We start from the raw sequence: 18,145 nt of genomic DNA on the forward strand, positions 1-18,145 counted from the left end.
CTTAACAAAACAGTTCAAAAAAAAAAAAGGGTAAGGGAAAGGCAGTTTAAGGTCTCCTAAGAGTAGAGTTTGAGGCAGGAGAAGGTGAGGGGTAAGGACAGAAGGTCAGGGGAATAGATTAAAGGCTCTAAGCAGGCGATTTTCAAGTTTGGGTCTATGACTATGGTACCAGCTGCAGTGTGGAGAGAGGATGGGCTAGGGACACATCTTGAGGCAGCAGGACGGCTCTGAATAAGGGCAGTGGTCATGGAGCAGGACAGGTGGGTTAGAGAAATTTCCAGAACAGTGCCATCCAACAGAGCTTTCTGTGATGACGGGAATATTCTGTGATATGCTTGCCAATACGGTATCCACCAGCCACACGCGGGCACTGAACCCTCTACATGTGGCTGGTGTGATGGTGGAACTGAATTTTAAATTTTCTCTCATTTACATTTAAATAACTGCATGTGGCTAGTGTGGGTGGCCACTGTATTACACAATGCAGTTCTAGAAGGTAAAATCAACAGGAGTTGATGATTAATTGGCCAATTGGGAGTGATAAGGGTGGAGAAGGTAAAGAAAGCTACAGGGGCATATTAGTGGGAGAGAAAAAGAGTCTCATTTTGTGCATGTTGACTCCCCATGCATACGGGGCATCAGGATGAAGTGTCCCAGGTAGTGAGATAAACCCATTCCTTAAGGGAGAACAATGAGCTGGAGATGGGAAATGTGGGAGGCATTAGCGTAAAATAATAATTGAAATCATAAATGTAAGTGCCAAAGGGAAGCCCCTTAACTGCCTTTGGTGTTGGATTCCTATTGCTATGATGGTGATAATATTTGCTGTGTCTACCTTCTGGGACTATTCTGAGAAACAGATGAGATAGCATGTATGAAAATGCTTGTAAACTCCTCAAACATTAGGCATGTTTTATAATATCTTAGGAGTTGAGAGGAGTGTGTCCCAAATGTTGTTTTCCAAACGTAACCAATCAAAGAAAGACTTCAAATTCTGGAAATATTGCAGACTAGATAATTTGTAAGGCCCTCCTGCTAAAATATGACTCGATCCAGGATAAACAAAAGCAAATATGTCTACAGCATGAATGTCAGGGACTTGGGGACATCTTTGAGGACTCCCCTGAGTGTTACTGTGAGCAAACAAACATAAAAGCTAGGTTTCTGTGAATGCAAATACCAACGTTCCTGCAGATCATGAGAGCAGTGCAGAGTCCAGGCCAAGGTGGGAGAGCTATCCTAGACATTCCCACATTAAGCCCTCAAAGCGGGGAGATAACTGGGTCCAGGTCAGTAACATTCCTCACAAAAGCAAATGTCCATGTTTCTCTCTCTCTCTCTCTGTTTTTGGAGAGGGGGGCGGGCGGGGAGAAAAGCAAACCATTTAAACATTGAGGATGAATTTCAATCAAAAATTACCTAAAAATCTGCAACACACAAGGTAATAAACAAGCAAAATGAAAGTCCTCAGAGGGATGGGAAAGCAGTGCCGATTTAAATTTGCCAAGGATTTCACAGAAAACAGACACTGAGTTAGAAACTGTGAGACAACTATATAGGAAATACACAAAGAATAATGAATACTGAAATACATAATAGTGATATAGAACAATTGACAACTGAAAAAGACCACACAACAATGATGACAAGAGATGGAGTTAGAAAAATTTAAAAACTCATTAAAATGAGAAACTAATAGATGGCTTAAGCTGTATGGTAAAAACAAGTGAACTTTTAGATAAATCTAAAGAAATTTTCCAGCCAAGAGACAAGGAGATAAATGACATAAAAAAGCAGTTAAGAGCAGTGGAAATTAAAATGAAGGTCTGAAACACATCTAATTGTCATTCTTGAAGGAGACATTAAAGAGAATGGAGGAACGTCCTCATCAATGAGCTAAAGGCTAAGAATTTTCCAGAACATTAGTTCTGGAAATAATGAAGTGTGCCCAATATCCCTGATGAACACAGATGAAAAAATCCTCAACAGAATATTAGCAGACCAAATTCAACAACACATTGAAAGGATCATAGGCCAATATAAATTGGTGGAACCATTGTAGAAAACAATATGGAGGGTCCTCAAAAAATTCAAAATAGAACTACTGTATGATCTTGTACTGATTCCATTACTGGGTATTTACCCAAAGAAAACAAAAGCACTAATTTGAAAAGATATATGCACCTCTGTATTTATTGTGGCATTATTTACAATGGCAAAGATATGGAAACAATGTTAGTGTCCATTAATAGACATTGATATTATATATGCACACAATAGAATATTACTTGGCCATAAAAAAGAACGAGATCTTGCCATTTGCAACAAAGTGGATGGATCCAGAGGATATTATGCTAAATTAAATAAGCCATACAGAGAAAGATAAATATTATATGATTTCACTTATATGTGAAATCTAAAAACCAAATGAGCAAGAACAGAAACAAATTGATAAATACAGAGAACAAACTGGTAATTACCAGAGGGGAGGGGGTTGGGGGATGGGTGAAACAGGTGAAGAGTGTAAGAGATGTCAAAAAAAAAAAAAAAGAAAAAAGGTCATACATCATGATCAAGAGAGATTCATTCCAGGGATATTAGAATGATTCAATGTCTGCAAATATGTCAATGTGATTAACAAAATAAGGGATAAAACTTGTATGATCATCTCGACAGATGCAGAAAAAGAATTTGTCAAAATCCAACATCTACTCATGATAAAAATTCTTCAAAATGCAGGATAGAGGGAATGTACCTTAACATAATAAAGGCCATATATGACAAGCCCACAGCTAATAACATCATACTCAATGGTGAAGAGCTGAAAGCTTTTTTCTAAGATCAGGAACAACACCAGAATGTCCACTTTTGCCACTTTTATTCAACATAATATTAGAAATCCTAGCCAGAGAAATTAGGCAAGAAAAAGACATCCAAAAGGAAGAAGTAAAACTGTCACTGTTTGCAGAAGATATGTTGTATATAAAAAACTTGAATTATTTCATCAAAAACTATTAGAATAAATGAAGTCAGTAAAGTTGCAGGATACAAAATCAATATGCAAAAATCTGTTGGATTTCTTTATACTAATGTATTATCAGAAAAAAGAAAACAATCCCATTTACAATTACATTAAAGAGAATAAAATAGTACAGCATAACACATAAATCACTATCACCATGAATGAATCACTGTATTGTACACTTGAATTAACATGATGTGTCTACTATACTCAAAAAAACCACATTAATTTCTTGACAAAAATTAAAATTTGGATAACCAGAGAAACAAAATAACTAGGAATAAACTTAACCAATGAGCTCAGAGGTCTATATATTAAAAATTATAAAACATTAATGAAAGAAATTGAAGAAGACACAAATAAATGGAAAGGTATTCCATGCTCATGGATTGGAAGAATTGTTAAAATGTCCATACTACCCAGAGCAATATATTCAGTACAATCCCTATCAAAATTCCAATGGTATTTTTCATAGAAATACAACAAACAATCCTAAAATTTGTCTGGAACTACAAAAGACCCAAATAGCCAAAACAGTCTTGAGAAAGAACAACATAGCAATATGCTCCCTAATTTCAAAGTACATTACAAATTTATAGTAAACAGTATTGCCATAAAACAGATACATGTATCAATGGAACAGAATAGAGATCCCAGAAATAAACTCATACATCTATAGTCAGTTTACGACAAAAGAGCCAAGAATATACAATGGGGAAAGGACAGTCTCTTCAATAAATGATAAACCTGGACAGCCACGTGCAAAAGAATGAAATTGGACCACTGTCTTACACTGTGCATAAAGTTTAACTCAAAATGGATTAAAGTCTTTTTTTTTAAGAATTTTTTTTAATATTTATTCATTTTTTGAGAGACAGAGAGAATGTGTGTGAGCAGGGGAGGGGCAGAGAGAGAGGGAGACACAGAATTCGAAGCAGGCTCCAGGCTCTGAACTGACAGCATAAAGCCCGACACGGGGCTAGAACTCACAAACTGCAAGATCATGACCTGAGCCAAAGTCGGACGCCCAACTGACTGAGACACCCAGGTGCCCCTAAATAGATTAAAGTCTTAAATGTGAGACCTGAAACTGTAAAACTCCTAGAGGAAAAGATAGGCACTAAGCTCCTTAACATTGGAGTTTTCGATACTTTTTGGAATCTTGATACCAAAAGCAAAAACAAGAAAAGCAAAAGTAAACAAGTAGGGCTACACCAAAACTGAAAAGCTTCTGCACAGCAAAGGGAACCATCAACAAGATGAAAAGGCAATGTACTGAATGAGAGAATGTTTGCAAATCATATATCTGATAAGGAGCTAATATCCAAAATATACAACAGACTCCTACAACTCAATAGCAAAAACACAATCTGATTAAAATATGGACAGACGATCTGAATAGACATTTTTCCCAAACAACACTACAGATGGCTAACAGGCACATGGAAAGATGTTCAACATTACTAATCATCAGGGAAATGCAAATCAGAACCACAGTGAGATACCACCTCACACCTGTGAGAACGACTAGTATCAGAAAGACAAGAAATATGAAGTGTCGGTGAGAATGTAGAGAAAAGGGAGCCCTTGTGCACTGTTGGTGGAAATGAAAATTGGTATAGCCATTGTGGGAAACAGTATGGAAATTTTTCAAAAAATTAAAAATAGAATTACCATATGATACAGGAATTTCACCTCTGGATATCCAAAGAAAATGAAAACACTAAGTAGAAGTGTATACGCCCCATGTTCATTGCAGCTTATTTACAGTAGCCAAAACATGGAAACAACCTAAGTGTCCATCAACGGATGAAGAAATTGCAATACACACACACACACACACACAAATATTATTGAGCCATATAAAAGAATGAAATCTTGACATTCGTGACAAAATGGATGGACCTTGAAGTGAAAAACGAAAGACAAATACCATATGATCTCTCTTCTTTGTGGAATCTAAAACACAACAAAACAAACCAAGCTCATGGATACGAGAACAGATTGGTGATTGCAAGAGGCAGGTGGTTGGGGGTGGAAGAAATGGGTGAACTGTTTGTTTGTTTTTCATTTTTCTTTTTTTTTTCTTTTTTTTAGTTTAAGTAAATTGAATAAGTTTTTTTTAATCAGAGATATGGGAGCGTATTCTTTTAGGCTGTCCCATCTAGGTGTTTTGACCGAAGATGTTAAATTTTTAATAGTGAAAAAAATACATGTATATGTTGGTTTTTATTAAATGTCTGATTGCTTCTTTATAGTAGTCTTTATAAGTGGGCAAAAAATGTGGTTATTTGATATTGATGGAACTCTAGCAAGGCTGCAATTTTTCAGTTTAAGTCTTTCCTCATGACACATGTTTATTGACTTAAGTGCCTGAGTGTATTCTCTCATGTTAGCTGAAGTCTGCAACTTTTTTCCATTGGAAGACATATATAGTTGTGGCTATTAGCTGAGTGTCTTCCCCAGCCTAAAGTGATGTGAACATCTGTATTTTGGTATGAAAATTTTTCTAACATGTTTTTAAAAGTAAAAAAATGTGTTGGCTAACCCGTACTACTAATGACATGTAGGCACTTAGTGTTGGTCCGAAAGCTCTTTATAGTATATGTGCTCGATCTAGTCTTAAAAAGTCATTTGAATTAAAAGGGCAGCTCAAGGGATTTACTTTGCAGGGACAGAATAGTTCTGTGTCTAGATTATGGTGGTGGTTATAGGAATCGATACATGTGATATTGTAGAATTATGTATGGACACACATATACACACACCAGAAAATGGGTGTAAAAATTGGTGAAATCAAAGTAGGGTCTGAAGTCTAGTTAAGGTATTATATCAATGTCAGTTTCCTGGTTTTTGTTTTTGTTTTTTACTGTTATTCAGTTATGTAAGATGTCACAGGGGATCTTTCGACTATTTTTTTTCATCCTTTCTGCTATTTCTGAAACTACCAGTGAGTCCATAACTGTTTAAAATAAAAATTAAAGTTTAGAAAAGTTAGGGTGCCTGGGTGGTTCAGTCAGTTGAGCATCAGACTCTTGATTTTGGCTTAGGTCATGATCTCACAGTTCATGGGGTCAAGCCCGATGTCAGTGTGGAGCGTGCTTGGGATACTCCCCTCCCCCCCACTTTCTTTTTGTCCCTTCCCTGCTTTTGTGCACATTCTCTCTCTCTCTCTCTCACTCAAATAAATAAACATTTAAAAAATATAAAGTTTAGAAAAATCAGTTTAAAAAAATAAGATGGCAGCCAGGAAAATATTCATCTTGATATCTGTGATTCTAATAGAACATTAATAGAAACAAATATTTAGAAATGTTTGGTGCACCCTAGAGGGTAAAGTCTGTTAACTCATTGTGGTTAAAAAGTGAGCCAAAGAGTCCAGATCAATGTCTCTATTACTGTTTCAGGTTGAATGCTGGCATCTTAAAAGTCAGTATTGTACCAAGCCTTGAAACCAGCCAGAACAGTCCTTGTCACCTAAAATGAAAGAAACTTATGCCATAGCATAAAAAATTGTTTACAGTAGTCAATGGAATAGGCAAATTTTTGTTTTTTTTAAGAGTTAAAAGATTTGTAAGTTTGGTGTATGACTATAAGTGGAAGCATGAAGCATTTGGAATTGTAGAATTTATTACAGAATGAGTGTAATTTTGCCTTAACTAAGTCTTGCCAAGTTCACCAGTGAGTGAGTCCAGATAGTGAGAAAATCCTGATTATGTGACTATCCTTTAATGTATTAACTAGGAAGTTTGCTCTATTCTTTCCCCACCACTCTCCCCTCTTTCTTTTCTGTTTATATTTCCACTTGAAAAAGGTTGTGTCTTTATTTTTCTCTAGACACCTGAAACAATTCAGACTTAGCAGGATGTGATTCAGAAACTGTAGTAAGTCTTGAGAGTTAGCTCCCTGTCTCCTTGTTTGTAAGAAGTAACAAAAAGTTCTTTGCTTTCGACATGTCAAAAAAGAAAAATCAATATTACAATCAAATTAAGCAATAGTGAGGAAAAAAAAATTGGCCTCCAGTAAGACGAATCCAGAAAAAAAGGGAATTCACAAATAAATGATATTGGAATGAAAAAGCTGTAGATAGAGCAGAGATTAAATCATATGAGAATACTGTGAAAAATTTTATGGCGGGGTGCCTGGGTGGCTCAGTCAGTTGAGCACCCGACTTTGGCTCAGGTTATGATCTCGCAGTTCCTGAGTCCAAGCCCCACATCAGACTCTGTGCTGATAGCTTAGAACCTGGAGCCTGCTTGGAATTCTGTGTCTCCCTCTCTCTCTCTGCCCCTCCCCTATCCATGCTCTCTCTTTTCCTCAAAAAAATAAATAAATATTTTTATGTCAATAAATTTGATAAATTATGCCCCAGTTGACAAACTTCTAGAAAATGTACAATGACTTAAAAAGAAATAGATAACTCGAATATTTCTATATGTTTAAAAGAAAGCAAATGAGTAATTAAAAATTTTCCCCAAAGGAAAAACACCAGGATCAGATGATTTTACAGATAAGTTTGCCAGGGTTTGAAGGAAGAGATCATTTCCTGAAAAGAAAGAGAGGGAACATTTCCCAGCTGATTCCAGGAGCAAGTATTACTTGAAACTGAACAATGCTGTATGAGATGAGCCCATCACCAGTGTCTCTTATGAACACAAATGCAAAAATTCCAAACTGTAAATTTGAAAAGTAACAGAACAAATAATGTGAACAAGTAACAAACAACTTTTAGTGTCAGTGTTGGGAACTGTGGGTTCGTGTCCACTAAATTTCATACGGATGAAGCCCTAATCCCTGATGAGATGGTGTTATGAATGGGCCCTTGGGAAATAATTAGGTCATGAAGGTGGAGCTTCCATGATGAGATTAGTATCCTTACAAGAAGAGGAAGAGACTGGGGGTACCTGGGCGGCTCCGTTGGTTAAGCATCTGACTTTGGTTCGGGTCACGATCCCAAAATGGGTTTGAGCCCCTCAATGGGCTCTGTGCTTGCCTTGCAGAGCCTGCTTGAGATTCTCTCTCTCTCCTTTTCTCTCTCTGCCTCTCCCCCACTTTCTTTCTCAAAATAAATAAGCTTAGAAAAAAAGAAGAGGAAGAGACTGGAGCTCACACTGTGTCTCTCTACGTGCATGCGCCAAGGTAGGCGAAGCGACGACCTAACCAGGAAGAGGGGGAATAGGGCCCTCTGCAAGAACCCAAATGTGCTGGCACGCTGATCTCTGTGAGAAATGTTTATTGTTTCAGCCCCTCAGTCTGTAGTACTTTTGTTAGAGCAACTTTAACTCACCGAGACCATCAAGGAAGCAATCTGATGAATTTTCTTACTAGGTTTAACAATTTGTAATAGTACTCTTCCTTTCCTATTATTTAATCTCAGCAATGCTGAACTGGACCTCAAGACTGAAAATGGACATCTTTGTCTTCTTCCTGATTTTAAAGGAAACGTCTGAGTGTATCACCATTGAGAATGTTGTTCATTGTAGGTTTTTTAGATGGATTCATGATCAGATTAGTGGGGTTCTTTCTGTTCCTAGTTTGCTTATTTTGGAAGAGACTTAGGAGACAGAACAACCAAGTGTAACGAGTGGACCCTGTTTATCTCCTGATTCCAATGAACCAAATGCAGCAACATAGTTTTTTGAGGTGTTTGAGAAAATTTGATTAGGGATTGGATATTAGAAAACAGTAATGGGGGCACCTGGGTGGTTCAGTCAGTTGAGCGTCAGACTCTTGATTTCAGCTCAGGTCATGATCTCACAGTTGATGACATGGAGCCCTAATAGTGCAGAGCCTGCTTGGTATTCTCTCTCTCCGTCGCTGTCTTCGCCTCCTTTGCTGGCACTCTTTCTCAAATAAATAAACTTAAAAAAAAAAAAAAAGAAAATGAATTATTTAACTTAGCTGTGATCATGCATTGTGATTATGTAAGAAAAATGCCCATTTTTAGTTTTTTTGTGGTAAAATACTCATAACATTTACCGCTTCCGCCATTTTTAATTGTACAAGTTCAGCATTAGGTATATTCACACTGTCGTGCAGCCATCACCACCATCCGTCTCCAGAACATTATCATCTTCCCAAGCTGATGCTTGAGAATCTAGCTCTACTGATAGAGTATGTCTTTGCTGAGTAATTAAAATTACTGTCCCCACTGAACACTCACTCCCCATTCCCCTCTCCAGCCCCTGGAAACCACCATTCTTACATTCTGTCTCTATGAATTTGACATGCATGTAAGTGCGTATATTTGTCTTTTTGTGACTGGCTTATTTCACTTCACATAATGTCCCCAAGGTTTATCCATGTCGTAGCCTATGTCAGAGTTTCCTTCCTTTTTAAAGCTGAACAATATTCCTCTGTCTGTCTCTGCCACATTGTTTGTCCTTTCATTCATCAGTGGACCCTTGGGTTGCTTGTACCTTTTGGCTACTGTGAATCTTGCTAGGAACATGGGTGTGCAGATATCTGTTGAAGTTCCTGTTTTCAATTCTTGTGGATACCTGTCTGTACTTAAAAGCGGGATTGCTGGATCATATGGTGATTCGGTGTGTGTTTGAGGACTTGCCAAACTGTTTCCCATAGCAGCTGCCCCATCTTAGGTCACCACCAGCAAAGCGCAAAGGTTCTAACTTTCTCCACATCCTTGCCAGCGCTTGTTAAGAAAACGTCCGTGTTTTCAGTGGATTTGTACGAGGTAGAGCTTAAGAAGAAGAATTATTAGTCACCCATCGCCTCCAGAGCAGCCAGGCCACACCCATGGGACTTCACCTCCCCACCAGCTGACAGGCAATATGGCCATCTGCTTGGGCTGCCTTCACTCTTAGCTGTGACCGTGCCTGGATTTTCCATGCGTGCCTATAAAGTTTCCATTATGTCTCTGACGGACTTTAAGGGAAAAAAGAAAAAACACTGATTTAGTGATACATATGTAGTGAAACTGTTAGTTCTTAAAAGGCAAGACAGTGCTGGGCACTATTCATGATTCTAGATACTTTTTGGGCAGGTGCCGGGGATGGCACCAGGGAGGAATAACACAGTATTTGTCATATTCCAGTTGGGTGCTGGTTTCCTCAGTGCTTTGTTAGGATGCTTCATTACCTTCGTAAGTTGCATATATCCTTTTTGTATATATAGTATTACATAACTTACATTTTGAATCCTCAACTAGGAACTTCTACTCCTTTGGGCTATGGTTCCTGCATGTTGGGCAAAGGTCCGGTGCTGGTCTGATATTTCACCTGGTATATGGGATTGTGTATGGTCTTCAACTATGTCCTTTCTATTTTATTTGGTGTTAAAAGAACCTTTAGAAATGATCATCGAGTTAAAAGGATGCAGTTTGTTGTTTTGTTTGTTCTACTGCTTTCAAAGATGGCAAACAGAAAAAGTAAATGAACTTGCAAAAGGTCATTACTGTTAAAAAGTTTTTACTGGTCCATGAAATAAAAAAATTCTAGGAATTACCACCTCAGAGAACACAGAACTGTATTAATTAGCCAAACACCAAGACTGATGATACTCAATGTAGTGATTTGACTTACTGCCCTTTACACAGAATGCATCTCTCCAAATTAAAAAGGTAATTTAGAGGAACCATTGATTGGCCTTATCTAAAGACTCCGAAGTACATTTTATTTTTTTTTTTTAATTTTTTTTTTCAACGTTTATTTATTTTTGGGACAGAGAGAGACAGAGCATGAATGGGGGAGGGGCACAGAGAGAGGGAGACACAGAATCGGAAACAGGCTCCAGGCTCTGAGCCGTCAGCCCAGAGCCTGACGCGGGGCTCGAACTCACGGACCGCGAGATCGTGACCTGGCTGAAGTCGGACGCTTAACCGACTGCGCCACCCAGGCGCCCCTCCGAAGTACATTTTAATTACTCAGCAAAGACATACTCCATCAGTAGAGCTAGATTCTCAAGCATCAGCTAATGATCATCACAACTAATATTTATTAAGTACTTACTCTACCACTGACTCTTTTGTATAGATTGTCTCACTTAATCTTCAGAAATGCTATGATTCTCACTTAACTGATAACAAATTTTGGCTAATATCTTGCACAGCATCACACAGATCAGGAAAAGGGGAGCTGGAGTTCAAAACCAGTTTGGCAGAATGACCCTTCATCAACGCTTTTAGATACTACTCAATCATGTAGCGTGTTTGGCACCACCATTGAGATGCCAAAAGGCTAGGAGTTACAAAATAGCCTTGAGTGCTGAGTTCAGAACTCAGCCCTCTCCCTTTCATTACCTCTCATATTTCTTGAGTTGTCTGATATTTCAGGAGTCCAGAATCATAGAGCTTGAAGGGGGAACGCTAAGCTTGCTGGAAACATTACAGTTTTACCACTGTGGTCTTCAAATGCACGTGTGAGCAGTGACATAACTGCATTCATTTATTTCTTGTATCCCTATGAGACATTAGTGCACACACTATGTAAATTCAGTTGTAGGCAAAAGATTGGGGGAGAGAGGCGTTCCAGGCAAACTCCTAATGACTCGTGGCTGAAGTATCGTGGGGAGAGGAAAGAAGGTGGTACAACTTCCAGCCAAGAGGCTTCAAGAGAGGTTTGGAAGACAGTGGAGTAAAGCGGTTGAGTGAGAGGGCTGAAAATGAGATGGGGGCAATCAGATCCCTGAATCTCCTCAAAGAAGGAATAAAGGAAAGGTAAAAGAAAGCTCAAAATGCTTCAAGGTAATGTGGGGTCAGTAGAGAACTGGGAAAATGCACATAATAAGGCAATGAGCTCTAATTCGTGTTGTAATAAGGCGAAGGCTTTGAACCATGCTCCTGTCTTCTCATTTTTATTTTTTTAGTTTTAGAGGGTGAGTGAGCAAGCACACTCAAGTGGGGGAGAGGGAGGGAGGAAGAGAGATGGGGACAGAGAGAGAGGGAGGGAATCTTAAGCAGGCTCTATGATCAGCATGGGGCCAGATGAGAGGCTCCATCTCATGACTCTGGGATCACGACCTGAGTCGAAATCACGAGTCAGACGTTCAACTGACTGAGCCACCCAGGTACCCCCTAGTTTCTCATTTTTAGATTCCTTAACTCTTCACATTTGTCTGTGAGCATTTGCCAGGATTCCTCCTCAGTCATACATACTGCTTCCCAGCACTTTGAAATCCTTAATAATTGCATGTGATTTCTACCAGACTTCCCATCTCTTTCTTATCCTCTCCTGTCCTCCCTAGTCCTCTTTGTGTTCATTACCGATTACTGTGCAACAAACCACCCAAGGTCACGGTGGCTTAAAACAATGTGCTGCTACTTCCCACAGTCTTGTGAAATGACCAGGTTCAACTGGGTGATTCTTGCTCAAGGTCTCTCATGCAGGTGTAGACAGATGCTGGTTGGGGTTGGAGTCCTCCAAAGTCTCCCCTGGATTGGGCATCTAAGATAGCATCTTTATAACATGTGTGGTGCCTCAGCTGAGGTGGTCAGAGACTGACTGGACTCTTCCCTCTCTCCCTCCATCTGTCTCTTCATGTACCATACAGTCTCTCTACATGGTTAGCTTGGGCTTCCTCATAGCATAGAGGGCCAGAGTACTTGGACCTCTTACATGGTAACCATCTTTCCCCCAGATAAGCATTCCAAGAAGTCTAAGTGGAAGGAAGTTCAAAGCTTGGAAGTCACTCAGAAGCACTGTTGCTGAATGAAATGGGTACAGAGAAGGTCACGGAGCCCACCCCAGGGGAGGGGGACCACCCAGTAGTCTGAATACACAGAACTGTGGTTTATTGGGGGTGATATACTTGTCTAGAACTAGAGACCACATTCCTGATTTATTGAAGTTTCTGTTTACTTCTTATAACTGAAATATCTTGTTACTATCTTATATCTTGTATCACATCCATTATTCTTTCTAACTATTGTTTATACTAATAGTGATTGAAAGACTTCTTTGAGGAATTCGTATGCATTCTTTCAAATGAATCTTAACAATATATTTTTATTTATTGATATTAAAATTTAAGCAACCAAAAGGCCCTATAGAAAAGCTATGTGACTGGTTTTTTGTTTTGTTTTGTTTTGTTTTTAAGAAAGTCTGTTTGGGAAATCAGATTTGATTCACTTTTTAACCACCAATGATAACATATCACACTTAAAAGGCAGATCAGTTTTAGGGAAAAGTGATATACCCTCATGTATGGGTGTCCTTGGGTGAACTCACCAACAAGATTGCTTTTCATGCTTAGCCACTAAATTAGAAAACCTGTTCTCTTGTTGGGACTGAACCGTGGTTTACTTTGTGGTTAGATCTTGGTTTTGTTTTTTTCTTTTTTCTTTTTTTTAACTATCAAAGTCTTACACAAGTCCAAGCTTATTTTTTATACCACCCCCCAAATGAAGAGATAACTTGAATCTAAAAGATTTTAGCATACTCACATGGCAGTTACAGAAATTCTTTATTTAAAATCTCCTACCTATACATGACTTAACTTTTCCTTAGCTTCCTCCGCAAATGCCATTGAGGTCTTAGGTTCTTATAAAGAGTTATTGGTGTTTTTGTTTTGTTTTGTTTAAAGAAGCTAAATCTCCAACACATGTGGGAGAAAATGGGCAGTTGGAGGTGGCAAATAATTTGTTGTTGTTTTTTTTTTTCCTACCCACAGCCCTGGGAAAACTCTGCCATAAAGGATTAATTTACTCATGAGATTTCACTGCGGTTGCCATTAAGAAAAAAAACCAGTAGGAATAGTAGGGCAGAAGTGTTTCCAAACCCTGGAGAAAAGAGTCAAGGATTTACGGTGGGAAGCAGAGCAGTCCCTTTTTTTTTTAATTTTTACGTTTATGAGTTAAGCATCTGAGGTTGATACCATTTCTCTCGCACAGGACTTTATATAGACAACTGGAAGCTGACTCTGAAAAATGATAATCAGCGGTTGGAGTTTTCCGTAATTTATCTTCATGCAGGGGAAAGATTTCATTTAAAAAAAATTCAAGGGCGCCTGAGTGGCTCAGTCGGTTAAGCGTCTGCCTCTTGATTTCAGTTCCGGTGATGATCTCATGGCTTGTGAGTTGGAGCCCCGCGTCAGGCTCTGTGCTGACAGCATGGAGCCTGCTTAGGATTCATTCATTCATTCATTCTCATTCTCTCTCTCTCTCTCTCTCCCTGCCCCTCCCCTGCTCTAGTGCTTTCTCTCTCAAAATAAATAAATAAACTTAAAAAAAAAAAGACACGTTTAAAAAAAGTAAAAATGACATTCAGATTCAAATCTTTCCCAGTTTTTAGAAAAGCCTTAGAAAATAGCAAGCTATACATACCATTGGCAGTTTGCTTCCACGTGTCCGTCCCCACACTTGGGTTGTACACAAAGATTAAGTGGAGGGGCCCTGGCTTCAGATTCCTGCAGCCCTCCCTTTCTTCCTGGAGAAGGGAGGGCAGTGGACTTGAGTTAACAGTGGCATTTTCTCTGAAGCTTTACCCTAAACCCCTCAACAAAAATTGCCACAGAGCAGCACGCAAAATCCGAGGACTCTTGGAGCTTCAGGCTGAGGTCAATGCACTCCTCGGTCCCCTCCACCACAAGGACCCTCCCCCACCATCCCCCTCAGAGGTCAGCTCAGGGCTACCCTTGGTCTCGTCAACTGCTTGATGGTGACTGGTGAACCAATCTGAGGGGGACCAGGCAGCAGGAAGTCAAGGGGGCGGGAGGGGGTGACCGGGGCCAGGATCACCGGGCACCATCATATTCGTTTTCTCCATTCTCACAACTTCCTTGGGAAGCCCTGTGAATTCTTGTCTCCATGGATGAGGACATCCAAAGCCAAGAGTTTAAAATAACTTGCTTTTATGCAACGTACTTCAACTAAGTATTTAAAGTATTTAAACCAAATAGAATCTAAGAGTTTTATTTAATCCTTGGGTCAAATGAGGGATTTTAATCTCAGCCTGTGTGACAGGTCAGCCTCTGTTGGTTCTTGCTACCCCCCCCCCCGCCCCCATCCCCTCTCCTAAGCCATTGGTAACCGGTAATCCACTTATGAATGAAAACGGGGCGGCTTTCTTGAGGTGAGCCTGTGGCACTTAGTCAAGTAACAATAGTTGTCACTCTCTCTTGTTTAATCTTATAGTGGAGCACGAGAAGGAGTTCTCCCCTGGCCAGCGATACCACAAAGAGTTCAAGTTCAACTTATCCCAGATTCCTGAGGGTGAGGCGGTGACGGCTGCAGAATTCCGAATCTACAAGGACTGTGTTGTGGGGAGTTTTAAAAACCAAACTTTTCTTATCAGCATTTATCAAGTCTTGCAGGAGCATCAGCACAGGTATGAAGGCGCAAGGAACCCCAAAGGGTGGGGCTGGCCCCCATTTCTCACCCCGCCATCGTCTGACCCCGAGTGTGTCTGTGGAACGTGATGTGGAGTCCAAGGGTAGCCATGAGCATGACGAGGGATGTGTTCTGAATGGTAGTGTTTGGCCAGCAGGGAGATGTTTTGTTATTAAAATGAAGATTTTTCCAAATAGTTTTGTGTTCCTAAGCAAGCCAGTGGACGGTCTTTACTAAGCATCCTTTGTGATCAGAGAACACGTGCCTTATTGGGCAAAAAACATATCCCACCGTTTTTCAGTGCCTACTTTGAATGATGGGCAAGAAGGTGGCTAAAATAGATTCACACGTGACAGTTACGTAAGGATGCTTGCAAAGGATATTGATTCAAGTTAATAGAAAGCTGTGTGTTTGCATACAATATATACATCCAAATGATACAATATATCTTTGTGTGTCTCGAATGTATCTCTTCTCATTTGGGTTCAGGGCAACAATAGACGTGCCCCGCCCGGCCCCCTCCCCACCCTGTCTGTATTCTTGTTTTTTGAAATGAGGCCAGGCTGTTTTTACAAAAGAACTTCAACAGAACATGTTCTTGGGGCTGCTCACCGATAAAGAAAAACTTCCACAGAGTGGTTTCTGGAGGATTAGATGGGCCAAGGAGAGAAATATTACAGCAGCTGGTGCAATCCTGTAGCACAAGAGACCAAGCCAGTGACCTTGACTTGTGCTTAGTATTTGGGGGTCAGTCAGTTCGGTAGTCCAGAGAGACTGGTGATCCCGACGCACAGATTAGCACCACCGCATGCTTCCATGTGAGCGCTCGTGACGTGGAAATGCAGCATGTGTTGTGACAGCCTGGCAATTCTGTGGTAAGTAGGCAGATAAAAATGAAAGCGAATGCAGAGAGGAAAGAGCCCCACATTTACAAACTCTGTAAGGGATTCGCCAGCGTTGGTTTTATACACCAAGTCTCGATTCTTGCTTTTTCGGTCCTGGATGTCTGTTGACTTCCCAAGAATGTCCGAAGGTTTAGGGATGACTTTGGCTTCTCCTGGACCTATGGATCTGTGTGTGGGTCTGCCACAAATAGGCACACTAAAATAATCACGGACCTTAACTTGCCCCATAAAAGGTTTACTTTGAGAGCACTGCCAACATTTGGCCCTTGTGCATTTTCAAGTCTGTAATGAGGGAAACAGAGAAGAAGGAAAGACACATGCCAGGCTTTGGGGACACGTCATGGTGTGGAACATGTGCACTGATGGTTGTATGTGAGTTTTTAGGTGGGATGGTTACATAATAAGCAAAATATAGCTATTGTGGTATCTGTTACAAACCAAAATTTCAGAAAGAAGGGAAAGTTTTCTGATGTCTGATTTTCACTCCTGAATAAAAGCATAGTTAATAAGTGTTAAGGGAGGGTCTCTTTTGAAATAATAAATTATTGGTTGGTAGATTTTTGTCTTTTGAGGTTTCAGAGAGAGTTTATACTCAGTGGTGATTCTTTGGACCTGCTTTAGCCATTGATTTTTCAATCTGCCTAATTATTTGTCCACTGTATTTATCTGGCAGAAATAACCTACTGATACCAGCACCTGGTGGCTCAGTCGGTTAAGTGTCCGACTTCGGCCCAGGTAGTGACCTTGTGGTTCATGAGTTCGAGCCCTGCATTGGGCTCTGTGCTGACAGCTCAGAGCCTGGAGCCTGCTTTGGATTCTGTCTCTCTCTCTCTCTCTCTCTCTCTCTCTCTCAGCTCTTCCCCTGGCTCACACTCACTTGCTCTCTCTCTCTCTCTCTCTCTCTCAAAAAATAAATAAACATTAAAAAAAAATAATAACCTACCAGTACCTTTCTGGCTCAGGCATTTGTTTGGAATACATGGTTTTCTCTGTTCTGCAGGAAAAGCTTTCTAGTGAAAACACTAGATTGGGATTTTTTTAACTATGGGATTTTTCAAAATTATTATTATTTAACAAATAGAGCTAGCAGACCATTTGTAAGGTTTATGTTGAACTCTAGCCAAAAATGAACAGCTGCCTTGTGCTTAACATGGTGGTGTCATACTTTCTCGAGGCCAGCAGCGAGTTTGGAAAACAAAATCCCAAACGGTCCCAACTTTGATGACTGTGTCAAAGCAAAGTTGTAATTTCTCTGCCTTCTAGGATGGGAGTATTTGGCGGTCGGATGTATTTAACTTTTGTGCATAGGAAAGGGGAGATATGGGGAGGTTTGGGAGAATTTCATGCTTTTGAAGGGCTCCAGGTTGGCCAAGAGGAGATTTTCTTTTCTTATCGGTGGGCCAGGAGCCCAGGCCTCCTGCTGTCTCTTAATGTTCTTCCTGAGGCCTCCAGATTTAACTGCAGGACTCCTTCTGGGGAAGGTTTGATCTCCCCATCTGTACCGTCTTGGGGTGTCCTGGCTAAAAATGATCCTTCGGGCTTGTGAAGAAACTTATTTGTCTAATCTGTGTTTAAGTGAAATTTGGAGAATTTGATGGATTAACTTAATTTAACAAACGTTTGCTTTGCAAAATAGTTGGCCTCCTTGAAAAATAAAAACATAAAAAGGCAGGTTTTCTGGTGCTGAAGTCATAGCCTCAGCTAAGGCAGAAATGATATGTTGGGCCTCTTGATATAAAAGCAGCTAAGAAGGCTGACCCAGGGCAGGGTCAGAAAAGATTCTCGGAAGATAGGCCATTGCTATGAATTCTGCAGAAACATATTCCTCTTACTGATAAGAAATCACTGAACTGGGTAAGTTCCAGAAAGTGACTACTTGAATAGATGGCGCTTTGAGTAAGAACAGGGAAACATTTGATACTTTATTCAAAAACT

At 39.9% G+C, this 18,145-nt stretch overlaps 1 protein-coding gene across 1 annotated transcript in view; it reads left to right on the forward strand.

Moving 5' to 3' along the window:
* Window positions 1–18,145, forward strand: part of BMP6 (bone morphogenetic protein 6) — a 156,188-nt gene that overhangs the window by 110,444 nt on the left and 27,599 nt on the right. The window contains exon 2 of the mRNA XM_047102845.1: window positions 15,111–15,303. Within this exon, the coding sequence (XP_046958801.1) occupies window positions 15,111–15,303 (193 nt within the window). The remainder of the gene's footprint in view (window positions 1–15,110; window positions 15,304–18,145) is intronic.

The sequence above is a fragment of the Lynx rufus genome, unplaced genomic scaffold (assembly GCF_022079265.1).
Source record: "Lynx rufus isolate CCGP_SWC_20201006 ecotype Redwood Valley unplaced genomic scaffold, mLynRuf1.p SCAF_6, whole genome shotgun sequence".
Classification (NCBI taxonomy): Eukaryota; Metazoa; Chordata; class Mammalia; order Carnivora; family Felidae; genus Lynx; species Lynx rufus.